A 14,406-nucleotide genomic window follows, 5' to 3' on the forward strand; every position below is an offset into this window, starting at 1 on the left:
GTGCATTTTGTAAGTTCATTTCCAAATCTATTCAAACCATGGTGTTACATAGAATTGATGCATCCTGATGAATTCTTATATGAATATAGGCCCTGTTTGGCACAAGAGATTCGTGAGCAACTTTCTAGGTAATACTAAGCTGTTTTGAAAAAGTTGTTTGGCAAAACAACTTCACTAGCAACTTCATGCATGAATGAAAGAAAAAATGGGGAAGAGAGCTAGGATAAGCTACTTTTTTCAGCTTCATTCTGGCTCATGTCTTAGTGAGAGAAGAAAAATAGCTTCACGAATGAAGTTGTTTTGTAAAAGAGTATTTGGCAAAAAAAAAACAGCTTATAACACCTCAAAAAGCTATTGTGAGTTGTGCCAAATAGGCTCATATTTGCCATTTTGATAAATTAAAAGTGTGCAACATTTTTAAGCAGTGGTTCCCATTTTCTGAAACTAATGTGAAATGTTGAATCTAGTATTTAATTTTGAGATAAATCCAATTTATATAAGGAACATGGAATCATGATCCAACAAACACACCAAGGTCCCGTTTTGTTTCCCTTGCTAAATTTTAGCTAGCTAAAATTATTTTAGCTACTCTTGAGTGACTACTAGAACTAAACTATTTTAGCATCTTTTTAGTCAGTGTGATTGGAACTTAAATACTAAAGTAACTATAATTTAACTGGCTAAAATTTAGCAAGGGGAACCAAACGGACCCTAAGTATCAATCAATAAGAACAAAGGATTAGTAAAAAGAAATAAATGAAAACTACCAGGTGAAGCAAAATTGAAACTATTGTGGGCCATGATCCTTCAATAGTGGGCCTCTTTGATGGGTTTCATGGGACAGCCCACTTTGTGAGAGGATTTCTGACGTTGTCTTTCACTTTTTGTGTGTGTGATGAAATGGCAGTGCAGCAGTGCAGTTGATTATCGCAATGATTTTCAAAAAAAAAGTTGATTATCGCAATCGATTATCCTTGATGTTAACTGATTCAAAGAACACCGAACCCAATCCTAAAACATTATAGTATCCAAAAACATTTTTTATTGGCTAGCAACATGATGAATACAACTAACGCAAAAACCATTATCATCACAAGCGTAGCACCACATCACCAACAGACACTGTAAAAAGAAGAGCTTCAGCAGTTTTAACTATATTATATTATGTTTAGATGAAACAAAGCTACATCATGGGTTCATTTCGAAGCTTGAACTACCTGAAAATACATATATAACCCACTGCGCATGCATCCACACTGATGCGCGGGGCACTACTAAAGAACCTTATCAGAAAAACGTCAGGTAAACGTAAAACCGATCCACCGCTCTGAACATAAAACAACATTATTCAGTCGGGAGGATTACAGACGGCTCTAAACCCTAAGTGTCAACAACTTATGAAACAAAGATAATCTCCGTTCTCCTTCAGTATCCTTCTGGCAAGTGTGATCATTCAGAACCCCCTTCTGGCCCAGCTTCCTCTATGTACAGTTAATTATCAGGTTAGCGTGCTAATTCGATCTGAAGATTGTGGCCACCAACAAATTCAGCCATGTATCAGACGTCTGCCGGGAGGTTGAGGTCAGGGAGAACGAAACCGTTCGGAGCTTCCTGCTCAGCTGTGTGCTGATGCTCAGCTTGTGGCTTCTTCCCCTTGTTCTCCACGGAGATTACCTTGTTTCGGGAAGTGGACTGATCCAGCCTTGTCTGCCAAAAGGTTAAACAAATCTGTCAGATACGACAGTCGCCAAGCATAGATTTGGAGATGCATAAGATACCACAGTCGGCAAGCATAGATTTGGAGATGCATCAGCCTTGTTTAGTTCCAAAAAAATTGCAAAATAAGAATAGTAGTATTTTCGTTTGTATTTGAGAAATATTGTCCGATCATAGACTAACTAGGCTCAAAAGATTTGTCTCACAAATTACAGGTAAACTGTGTAGTTAGTTATTTCTTTTATTTATATTTAGTGCTCCATGCATGTGCCGCAAGATTCGATGTGACGGAGAATCTGAGAAATTTTGCAAAATATTTTGGGAACTAAACAAGACCTGAATAAATATGAACAAAAAGGACTGCAACGGCACGGTCGAACACTGTCATTTCTCGTACAAATTAAACCGGAGTCCTGGCTAAAAGGTCCAACGAGGTGCCGCCATGATGAACGCGCTAAGAATTGAACAACCTGAAGCAGGACTTTTAACGGATCCAGGATGTCTGCAATTAGTGTTTGTACACATGCACGTCTCCTGCCATTTTAGCTGGAGTGGCCCAGTCGAGTCGGTTGGCCTAGCCACTACTACAGCCTATAGGAGTGAAGGCGTGCGTGCGTACTAGCTAACCCACCCAGCCGTCCTTCTTCAAGCTTCAAGCTTCAAGCTGGCGGCAGCATCTCTTCGAAATCATGGAAGCAATCACAGTACTGCGACACAGTACTTCGCACAGCACCGTCAGGACACGCGGGCGAGTCAGGGCGTTACAGAAGGACACGGTGTTATCGTTTCCGTGCCGGGATCCAAGTCAGGCCCGCGGGCAGGTGCGTGTGGGGTGCCTGCCAGCCTTCTCCCTGCGGGGGTTGGTGGATCAGCAACTTGTGGTGACGTTCTTTATTTGCAAAGATTCTAGGGAGCGTACGGGCGCCACGAACGGAAGCGTGCGTGTACAGTCGTCGAACACCTCGCTGCGTCGGTTGCGGCCACAGGTCGGTCGTGCGGCCGAAGGCGAAGTGCCCCCCCCCCCCCCCCACAAATCTTCCTATAGAAAAATAGAGGCCGCTTAAAAATCGACGGCAGGACGTTTGCCCAACGCTCGGACGATTTTATGTGCGCGCGCGCGCATATATATATATATATATATATATACATATATATATATATATATATATATATATAACGAATCCGGCCGGCTATCGGCATCTCTAGACCACCACGCACGAGCTAGTGCGTCCCCTTGTTGGACAGCATGGCACGCATCCCCCTAAACCACTCATTTGCTGGCAGCTATATCAATATCACGAGGAGTGGTGGCATCCCCGGGACGACCTAACGGGCCCTATATCGAAATGAGTCCCTGCATGTGGGCCAGTGCTCCACGTGGCCCCCACTCAGAGAGAGAGGGGTATGGTTTGTCGCGTGGTAGCGTAGGAATCCTAAGTCAAAAGGCAACGGAGATTGCACATCTAAACGTTCGCTGCTAGAGGCTTCTCAGCATCGCTATCCGTTCTCTACCGAGGACGACGGTTGTTGAGAGGGATGCGAAATGGAGGTCTGTGCCGACCGAACCAATTAGCAAACCATACCACTTATTCTAGCAATACGTATGAAGGCATTATTTTATCACTTGTGCTTTAAGCTATACCAGCTGCCGCCCCCCAACGTGGAAGCATGTAATATGTATAGTTGTATACAAGCCTAAATGTCACATGAATTCGAAAAAGGGAAGGAGGGTGTGTCACCGACCTCTAGCTTGCCGTTTTCTTGGGACAGCGCCGCGCATGCCCTCTGCAACGCCTTCATCTCCTGCTTACACAAAAACGTCCCAGAAAATGAGCTACAAAACCACGGACGTATCCAAGGATCAAACATGTTGCCCGATTTTTCATTCTCTCTTAATAAAGGATGGATGAGATGTTGACCTTGCGGAGGGCATCGTTCTCCACCGACAGCGACCGCACCATCTGCTGGATCTCCGGGAGCCTCTGCAGACCACAGCACAGCAAATTTGAGCAGGTTGTCAAGCCGGGAAAGAGATGCGAGCTAGTAGCTTTTGTTTAAACATGAAGCATGATCTTTTTGGTCGCAGAACAGCAGGTGGATGATGATGAGGTGCGTGATCTTTTCGGGCAGGGCGGCCTTTGACACTTTTGTCCTCAGGAGGATGCCATGCCACTTTTGCTTCCCTGCCCGCCTGCCCCTCCCCCTTCGAATGGCAGGGCTTCAGGGCTGTGCTAGTGCCAGCACCGCAGCACGGCTTTATTCCAGCCTACGCTACGTACCACTAGGCACTCGAACAGGAACAGCCTTTCCACTACTACAACTGTTGGGTGAGTGCTGACCAGGCCAACCAAAGGGAACCACAGTTGTTGCCTGGCCGGCGGCCGGCCTGTGCTGAACTGCTGATGCCGTGAATGGTCGGGGAGGGAGACGGGGTCGGCAGTAGGTCGGTGAAAAAACGCATTCAAGGTTAACCAAAGCTACCAATACCTATCTGCGTTCGCAGTGCCCCGTGCCCATGCTGCTCGCTTTTGTCCTGCACCACGGCGAAGAGCACTGAAAGCCAGTAGGCCACCCGCTCGGTTTCCCCGTGACTACACTTCAGTACAGTACTTGCTACTAGTACGGCTAACGTGCTTTTGCTGTGCTCGCGCTGTTGGCGAGATAGTATTCTAGGAGCAAGGACTGAGGGGGGCTTACCATCTTCTTCCGCGCCCGCTGTCCGGCCGGCCGAGGTGGTGGCACCGGGAGGATCGTCCGCCGTCCGGCGACGCCACCCACCTGCAGGAGAAAAGCGCGCTGCAGGTTGTTAGTTCAGATGCCGGTATAGGGTAGTATTCCTACAAGTAGAGTGGTAGCCACGGGAACAAACAAATAAACGCGGACCACTAGACTATAGAAGCCAGCCCCGGGAAAAAAAAATAAAAAAATCCAGCGAACAGCAGGCGTCGAAAAGCAACAAGGGACGCATGTTCTTTTGAACCCCAGGTAGCGAAAGCCAGGGACGTTGTACACCGGAGGAAATTAAAAGCCAGTAGCTAGCCACCTACTGTACACCCAACTCAACTCCTACCAAGATTAGGCAATTCCTGCAGGCCAGGCAGTGCAGCGAGGCATCTCGATTAGGCAATCACATGAAGCACGTTATTATGGGATGAAGGGAGGCAGCGTGGACATCAAAAGCACATGCATGGACAATCGACATGTCGATTTCGTCCATCACCTTATCTGTGCGGAATCAGTGAGCAAATTGCCAGTTTTCCCTATCCCCTTGTTCCAAATTTTAATTAGATTTGAAAAGCTGGAACTCCATGTGGGCCCGTTATGCCACCCCGGACACGTGTCGCTGCCGGACTGGACAGAGCGCGCGCGCGCGCGCGCTGCGTCCACCGGTTTCGCCTGCGTGCGTGGCTGCGTGTGTGGCGGCCACGGACGGACATGCGGCGCCCACGCCAATCGGCGACACCCACGAGGCGCGCGCCGCTTGCCCGACGCCCACGCCACCAATCGCCGTGGCCCGCTTGGGAGGCCCCGGTTTGACTGCGCTCCCCCACCAGGCCACCACAGGCCACAACAGCAGCGAGGGATAAGCACTGGATAATGTCGAAAATGCCCACGGGTTTTAGGTTCCCCGGTGGGGCACGAGGCGGGGACAGTTTGGGGACGGAGACAGCGCAGCGTCGGACGCACACGCAAGCCGCAACCGCGGGGAGTGGGAGTGGGAGCCGGCCCAGCCCAGCCCCCCACCTACCCGTGTGAATTGCCGCCGCTGCCCCCCCGTCCGGCGTCGGGGTCAACCCCGGTGAACAAGCACACATACCTACAATTATACAATAGTACTAGACATGGGCAGCGGCAGCGAATAACAATTCCGCGAATTGTCCACTGTCCGCTCCGCTCGACCGAGTGGCAGCGCCACCACGCGAGAGAAAATCCATCCACCACGACGGGAGCACTGCGGGCGAACGCGAGAGATCCGTGAGCTATCCGACGACCACAGGGCGCCGTCTCCTTTTACCGGACGGACTCACCACCCTCTACAAAAGGGATGGCGAAGCTGGGAAAAAAGGTACCGCGAACAAAAAAGCGGAGGGTGTGAGGCAAGGGAGAGGGGGAAAAGCGATGTGTCATCGGGAAGTCATCCTCGTGCTGCTGACACGGAGGGGGCAGTTTGGTCCGACCGTCCGTCCGTCGAGCCAGGCACGAACGAACGAACGCGAATCGGAAAGCAACCAACCGCCCACAACACAGCGGCCGCGGGCGACCAAAACCAAACCAACAGGAGACGGGGACGGGGATGTCAGATGTGAGGTAGGCGCGTGCGCACGCACGTACTAGTACGTTACGTACCTTGCTGGGGGGCGGAGGCGCGGGTGCGGCGGGCGCCGCGAGCTGCTGGCACACGGCGGCGACGGCGGCGGTGGCGGCCGGCGGGAACGCTGGTGGTGGCTCTGGCTGGGAGCAGAAGGCGCCGTCCTCGCCGCCGCTGGTGGACGCACCGGACCCGGACCCAGACCCGCCGCTGTAGTCCATGGGCGACGCGGGGCTGCCGCGGGCGCCGCGCCTCGCCTTCTTCTTCTTCTTCTCCTCCTTCTTCGCGTCCGCGGAGGCGGCGGAGGCCGAGGCCGACGGGGACTCGCGCCGGGACGACCGCGAGCGCTTCCCGCGCGCCACCGCCGGCCAGGCCAGGTCGCGCTCGTCGACGTCGTCGCCGCCGCCGCCGCCGCAACCGCTCTTCTCCTGTCCGCCGTCGCAGGCGGCGGGCTCGTGCTTGCGCCACGGCGGGGTCCAGCCGGCGAGGTCCGCGCCACGGAGAGAGCAGATGATGTCGGCGGCCGCCGCGACCACCGCGCAGGCCTCCCCGTCGACGGCCGCGGTCATGGCTAGCTTCTGGCGCTGCTGCGGTCGTCTGCTGCCTCTCTGCGAGGTTAACCACCGCCGAACGGAAGACCACGCGGAGTGGAGGCGTGCAGAGAGAGAGAGGCGAAGAGGAGGGAGAGGATGTGGGTGGGAGAATGAGAGGGGCGTGGAGACGAACGAAAGCCACGGCGTGGCGGTCCGGCTTCTCCCTTTTAAACGGCGGAATAAAACCACGTAAAATAAACGGAAAAAATAAAACAAACCGAGCCCACCACCACCACCCTCCCCTACTCGCCACCACCTGCAGCTACGCGCCGCGCGCGGCGCCACGTCGTCTCCTGGCGACCCCCCTCTCCCACTGACCCGAGTCACCTTGCACGCGGGCCCGGAATCTTCGATCCCGCATGTCAGTGAACGTAGGGACGGCGAGCGGTGGTGTACTCGTCGCGGGAGGCCCACAGGCGAGGCGGTGGAGCCTTTCCGCGCCTTCGCGTACTGGACTGGGACTGCGCTGTAGCCTGTAGCCTGTAGAGAGAGAGAAATGATGCGGTTGCCACGGGACCTGAGGGAGGCCCATGGTGTCAGTGACTCAGTGGTGAGAGAGGGGTAGTTCGGTAAAAGAGAGGCGTAGGACGCAAGGTAAGTGGGCGTTGGGTGTGGACTGGACTGGAGCAAATACTACAAGTGGGGAGGGAGGTGGCACAGCACAGGCAGCGGTCCGGGCTTGCGTGTGGCGGCGATGCGGTGGCCGATGGGCGTGCGCGCTCGCTATAAAAGAGGGGAAAGCGCTTTCGCCGGTGGTGGTGGCGCGGTGGCCTGCGGCTGCGGGGGGAAATTAGCAGATCCGCCTGCTTCTTTGACGGGAAATATGGCCACGTATTTCGGTGTGTGCACCGAGGTTTCTCCTGCCTTGCTGGACTTTGGAACGTTCACAATTCTGTGGTGTTAATTGTCAATGTTGTAAAAATTGTGTGGCGCGTTGCATGTCGGATGCAGCGTAGCAGTGTTAGCAATTTCTCATAGTGCCGGATGCAGCGTAGCAGTGTTAGCAAATGAATGACGTTATCAACAGATAATTAACATGTTCTGAAGTGTATTAGTATATTTCAAAGTGAGTTAGGAGATATAAAATGATAAAATAGATTATTTTAGCAAATATTGTTTTAGCATTTGTTTTCTGTTTCAATTTAATAAGATGACATTCTAGTGTAATCTTCAAACAAAAGCTCCGTCTAGCTTGGCCCTTTGAAATCAGCGAACAAACAACAACCTGTTGCATGTCTTGAGATTGTCCCCGATTCCCTGCTGAGCCTGGTACTGTTTTCATCTCATCATATTTCGTTGCCATCTCTCCACCCTAAAGTTTAGATGGGATAGAGATTCTTAGTATCTAGTACGATCTCTTACTATCTCCGTTACTAGTATATCTAAGGCCTTCTGCAATGAGAGGCATCACTGACAGTGCTTGAAATGTCGTATCAAAAAATTACTGGCTTCACTAGTATACCGTAACATTCAAAAAATTCACATTCAAAAATCACTCGCATTAAAAATTATTTTCAAAATATATTTCAAAAACTATAAAATAATTTGAGCTCTATAGTATCTCCATCTAATCCATCCATAATTTTTTTCGTGCATAAATAACAACAAGTACCAGCAAGCTTACATGCAAGAAAATATAGCAGTGCACACACACGTGGTATATCTCATGCATGCATGCAGGACAACACGCACCGTCCATTTGCATGCACTTGCATGCAAGGACACGGTGATTAGGCACCGTCCATTTGCATGCATCGTGCATGCAAATTAGGCACCGACCATGCGCTACAGTAGCATTTTTAATGGCACGCAGCTGAGCGCTTTGGTCTATAAAAAGCCAGCCTCGGGTGCTCACTCTCACCACCCGAGAAGCACGTTCACTCACTCGCTCACTCACTCTCACTTCGCGTATACCGTATACGGCCATACGCACAAGCCGAGCTCGACTGTCGTCGCAAGACGAGGTGAGCAGCTCATGAGCATCTTCTTGCTCTTCTCTGTCTTTCAGTAGTATTTTCCTGTATTTTTCCTTGTATTTGTCTGTACCGGTTCACTGCCAAGAACTCCACGAATCGAACCATAACATACAGAAGAGCTCTAATGATCCCTGCTAATTTCACTCTAACCGTGCATGCGTGGGCCATAAGCATTAACTCCAAATAGTACATACATGCACTACCAGCCAAAATTCATCTCGTGAAGCATATATTTCTTAATCATCGTTAGCCTTTTTCGCATGATTAAAGTCCGGTCATTTCACAAATGCCACATGCTAACTCTGATTTTAATAATTCTTTTTCCTAAATTAATCTAAAATCATGATCTACCTCCCATATTAATTTCATGATTTTTGGAGCTCATTTGAATTTATATGATTATTTATCTGTGCCTGTTGTCTGTGTCGTTCGTCGCGTGTTTTAGTTGACGGAGTGAACGAGCCGGAAAACGAGAACGTTGGAGACGAGTACCGCGAGTTTGACGCCGAGAACCCGGACTGTCTGCAGGAGTTTGCCGAGGACGCCGACGGAGGCAAGTCCAACCGATTCCCTTTGATGCATATTGATCCTATTTTTAAACACAACCCGTAGAAGCCGTTTTAAATATTGCATGTACGATATATGTACGAAGTATTTTCGCTGCTTAGTTAAAACCTGTTGAATAGCCATCCTTGAATTGATATTATCCGGTAATTGTCTTGTTCGAACCTAGGAACAAATAATATGCTATGACAGAAATATTATTATTTAGTATGCTTAGGACTTGTTACTCATCCTGGATACTCATCGCTATATTTTATTAAATATAATGATTTTAAAAGTAAAAAGTGTGAGTGGTGCAAATAAATTGTGGCTATTGTGAAAGGGTTAATGAACAAGTTATAGATGTGATTACTATGGAGATGGGGCGGATGGGATCTCTTTTGGGGATGCCCTGGTGTTGTGGCTTATACCTTGCGGGGTTAAGCGTGAAGATATCCGCCTTGTCTTGATTAAGGACTGAGTTGATGATTCATCTTGCCTAACTCATTTATCGTACAACCACTCGCCTTGCATGGGAAAGGCTTAGACTAAATCCCTCTAGTTAGTATGGCAATCACCTGGAGGCAGGTGTGCAACGGGACACTAAGTGATGTATGTGAAATTGTGGAAATGTATGAAAAGAGCTTTGTGAATTATTGTGGTATCATGAGATGTGGCCTTAGTGTTCCCGTGGTGAACGCCATTACTTAGCTATAGAGGGTAATGACTTTGATGGATCTGTGCTTGCACGATGGTGTAAGTTATGGTATCCTACTTGTGGGAAAAGTGTACAACCTCTGCAGAGTGTAAATCTATCTGGATAGCCGTGTCCGCGGTCTCGGACGGGTTATTGGTTTGGTTTCAACAACTAGATGGGTTGGGATGAGTGAAAACATGAGAGTGAGTGTGATTTTGGAAATAAATGGTTGACTGCCATTGTGTTGTGGGAACAAGGGTTCAACAACACTTAAAATTGTGATCAAACCCCCATTTTTAGAAATACTATCATATGTGGAAAAAGAGGTCTTTTACAACAGTATTTGTGAAATGAAACCTTGCATGTGTAAAAAGATAGCTTTATGCAAATAAAACTAAGCCTCATCCTTGATTTATCCATATGCATATATATTGTTAACCCCTTCCGTAGGGTAAGGTTGGATTTGCTGAGTACTTTGTACTCACCCTTGCTTTATTAAACAGAGGAAGATCCGGACTTCGATCCCGAAGTGGTGTTCGAGTAAGGTCGTGTCTGCACCCAACTAAGCCTGTGGCATTGGGACTCGTCAGATGTTCGATGGCGATATCGTTTGTTTCTAGATCCTTTGGACCTATGTTGTATTTTGGTGTCTTATTATTATAGCGTGCCTTCCTTGTCCACGCTTTCCAAGACTACTGCGCTGAAACTTATCTGATGTAATAAATATGTTACTAGCCTCCTGGGACTAGTATTGTATCACATTTGAGTTCCTGGTTTACCCGGGGCGCTTCAGGTGGTATCAGAGCCGTAGTTGGGTGTAGGACGCGACCTTAGGCTTTTCTGGACTAGTATTTTACTAAATAAACGTATTTTACAAAAGTTCTTACCCTCTTCCCTCTATTTAAAAAAATATTTACTCTTATCTATGTCTCTCAGATGGCAGAAGGAGTTTGGACCAGCAGTTACTGTCTAAGTGTAGAAGGCTTTCCCAAGGTCTTGTATGCTACCATGCAGAAACTTGAAATCAAGGATCGCCCAGAATATGAAGGTAGAGAATATGAAGAGCATGAGATCGAGCGGTGTGAAGTTACTGTCTATATTGGGAAAAGTGAGGACTTCCCTAACATAGCGGAAGCTTGGAGTATGACTGCGACCAGATTTTGGTTTGCAGATACATATCAAGCCGTCGCCCGCAAAAGCCTTGAGGTACCTATGCCAGATCTACGAGAAGCCCATCACCCGTACACCCATGAGGTTCTTTCCACCCGACGAAAAAGACCGACCAGTTTAGAGGACCCGCATGGAGCTCTTGCAAGGACGTTACTCACTTGAAGATGACCCAATTGTGGTATTCATGACCACATACCTACTTGCTCTAAATAAGCAATATGATGAGCAGGCCTCAGAGTTAAGAAAGTGCATCCATTGTGCAGAGGAAGCCGAGATCATAGTTAGAAAGCTCCATGTGCAGCTTGCAGAAGCTCAGGCCCAAGCAGCTGCAGCCGAAAGTCGTGAGACTACCATTGCTGAAGTCTTGAAGGCAGCTGAAGACCGCCATGCTCAGGAGTTGAAGGATGCCTACCTTATCACCAGGATCAAAAGAAGGATGTTAGGAGAGGGAGACCAAGAGCCCATAGTCCTAAATGGTATCCCAATCATGTCCCTAAAAACCAAAAGAAAGATGGACATAGAAGGGCCATCAACTCCCCCACCCACAGAAGCCTCTCATGAAGCTTTAGAGTTGGAGCCTAGTAAGGAAGAAGGATTTCCCCTCCTCACCCAGCCACCACCAAAAGAAGACGGTGACCCACCTCTTAGTCCAAAAGAAGAACCACAAATGCCGGAAGCATGATCCTCCTCAACACCAAGGGAATGAAGCCGTTCTGTCCAAAGAAGTTGAAGAATAGTGGCACCTAGTTCCTCCTTATGTCTTGGGGAAGTGAAGTTTACTTCACTTTTGTTCAACCCCCAAAGTAGATGAATCGTATTGTAGTACGCTTATTTTCTCCATTACTATGTTGTAAACCGCCCTCTTATTCAAAATATATATTTGTGCTTGTTGGTTGTGCTAAATAATTGAGTGCTCTATGTTGTTCCCTTACGGGATAGCAAGTTTTAAAACTTGCACCTTTTTAAAATATAACGCCTTAACAAAAAAACAACATCACTCAATAGATCTAACCCTTATCTAATGCTTTCTTATCTTAACCAACAGATGCCTCCCAAACCAGCTACCCGCTCTCAACCAAGTGGTCGTGCAGCTAGTAGACAAAGCCAAAATCCAAATGGAAGTCAAGCCAATGCAAATGTTGATGGTATTCATGAAGATGAAGTGAGTCAGACTAGGAACCATAATGAAGGAGATGACTTGCCCCCTCCTCCAGTAATTGACTTAGCACAAGTCATGGCAACTCAGACTCGCCTTCTGGAGACCTTGGCTCAAGGCATGAACCGCCCCAGGAACAACCATGGAGTCGGAGTCCAAGACAAGATGACTGAGTTCATGAGGCTTAAGCCACCCACCTTTACTGGAACTGACAACCCCATGGAAGCAGATGATTGGCTTAAGGTGATTGAAAGGAAGTTGGACACAATCCACTGTGATGGAAGGGATAGAGTTCTGCTAGCATCTCATCAGCTGACAGGAATTGCCCTTTCTTGGTGGGAAGCTGAAAGGACCAAGGATGCGCCTAGAGGGGGGGTGAATAGGCGTTTCTGAAAATTTACAACTTAAAATGCGAAAACGATTAGAACTGGAGTTTTCCAAGCAAATGAAAAACTCCACACAAAGATAATCAGAGAAACAGTTGTAAACAATATTAAATAAGTCTAACACCTGCACCACAGAGATTAGATCACAAGAAGAAATATTATTGACAACTCGCAAATACCGGACGCGTCCGGTATCAACTCGGACACGTCCGAGATACACGAGCACACAGGACCTAGCTGTTTCTGTTCTCCAGCTTCTCCTAAACCTACACACAGCTTGTATGATGAAGTAGATATACAATACCCTGCAAAAAGGTATCCAACACAGATAATACAAATTAAATATATTCTGCTGTGCTGGCACAACTCGGACACGTCCGGCTTAATCTCGGACGCGTCCGAAATTCACGAGCAGAGGATATTCAATCCTTGTGCTGTGAAACTTCTTCCTTTCCCTGCAAAAACCTCATTCACAGTATAGATGATACTAGAACCCTGCAGAGAAGCTCACACAAGAGATAAGACACAAATTTCAAATGTAATACAAAGGGAGACACAAAATTTGTTTTACCGAAGTTCGGTCTCCGTGGAGACCTAATCTCCGTTGAGGGGGCTACGGGTAAGGCACTCGATGACCTAGAGGATACCACTAAGGTCACTCTAGCTCAAAGGTCCTCCCTAGAGAATACCGCGAAGGTAACTCTAGCCGGAGTCTCTTCCAACTCCAACTCCTCCTTCCACTAGATGATTTCTTCCCTTGCGGAGGCGAAATCCGACCTGCACAAACAATCCGAGGCAACCACAAACACTTGGGTGCTCTCCGGCGACGCCTAACCGTCTAGGACCGAAGAGTCCAAGAGTAACAAATGCAAATCACGAGATAGACAATATGCTCAAGTGCTCAAGTGGTGGCTTGCTCTCAAAACCGAAGAACTTTCAACCCACAAGTTGAATTTGTCAATGTAGAACAAACACTCAGAAAGAGAGGGTTGGGGAGAGTTAGCAAAGCTCAACAAAGTGTCTCCAAGCCAGTAGAATCAGCAGCCCTCAAAGAGGAGGGCTGAGGGGTATTTAAAGACAGTTTTCAAAACTAGCCGTTAACTAGCCGTTGGCCATACCGGACGCGTCCGGTATCATACCGGACACGTCCGATATGATCGAGGCCAAAAGACTTACCCCTGTTAGCTTGCTACTCCCTACCACGGTGAAGCCTACGTCGGAACTCCCGACGTACGTCGGAACTTCCGACAAGTCAGCACTACTGACGCGCACCGGAAGTGCTGACACGCTCCAGAACAACTCCCTAGTCACCGCAACCCAAAAAGTTAGTATGCGCAACAGTACTCATACCGGACACGTCCGGTATCCACGGCCTGTGCACAATGAGTTCAACTCTCAGGTTAGTCTCTCTAAGACCTCACAAGGGTTGACTTGAGCACTATAGAGTATTAATCCATGTTCATGATGCATCCCTCTTAATAGTACGGCTTTCCTATCAACTCAAGAGCAAAAGATAAATCAAATTTAAACCACTTGAGAAGCTTCCATCAAACCAAAGCCTTTCTTTCAATTCTTGATAAGCTGAGGATGTCATCATGTCAAACTTGTTTTCATCTTGAGCATAGCCATATTGAGCACATGACTTGGTTCCATTCAATAGATAGATTTGACTCCAAATGTACCAAGTCATTTCCATTAGCTACTTCAATGGTAGATTTGATCCTTCACATCAACATGACCCTTAGAGCTTGATTAGTACCTCAACTAAATGCAAGTAATTCCTTCTTCACCCGAGCTAGGTTTTTTGGTCGTCAAGCCGTCGCTTGCCCTTCACCCTTGCTTAGTACCTCGAAGCCTTTC

At 48.2% G+C, this 14,406-nt stretch overlaps 1 protein-coding gene across 1 annotated transcript; it reads right to left on the reverse strand.

The window, feature by feature from the left end:
- LOC8058413 (formin-like protein 4) lies at positions 1,126-6,774 on the reverse strand. The gene is made up of 5 exons (XM_002438702.2): positions 6,064-6,774; positions 4,414-4,494; positions 3,636-3,698; positions 3,460-3,519; positions 1,126-1,707 (listed from the first exon to the last, which is right to left on the reverse strand). Exons 1-5 carry the CDS (start codon positions 6,592-6,594, stop codon positions 1,558-1,560), a joined length of 885 nt encoding a protein of 294 aa, XP_002438747.1. The 5' UTR covers positions 6,595-6,774; the 3' UTR covers positions 1,126-1,557.

Source organism: Sorghum bicolor, chromosome 10, assembly GCF_000003195.3.
Source record: "Sorghum bicolor cultivar BTx623 chromosome 10, Sorghum_bicolor_NCBIv3, whole genome shotgun sequence".
NCBI classification, from domain to species: Eukaryota; Viridiplantae; Streptophyta; class Magnoliopsida; order Poales; family Poaceae; genus Sorghum; species Sorghum bicolor.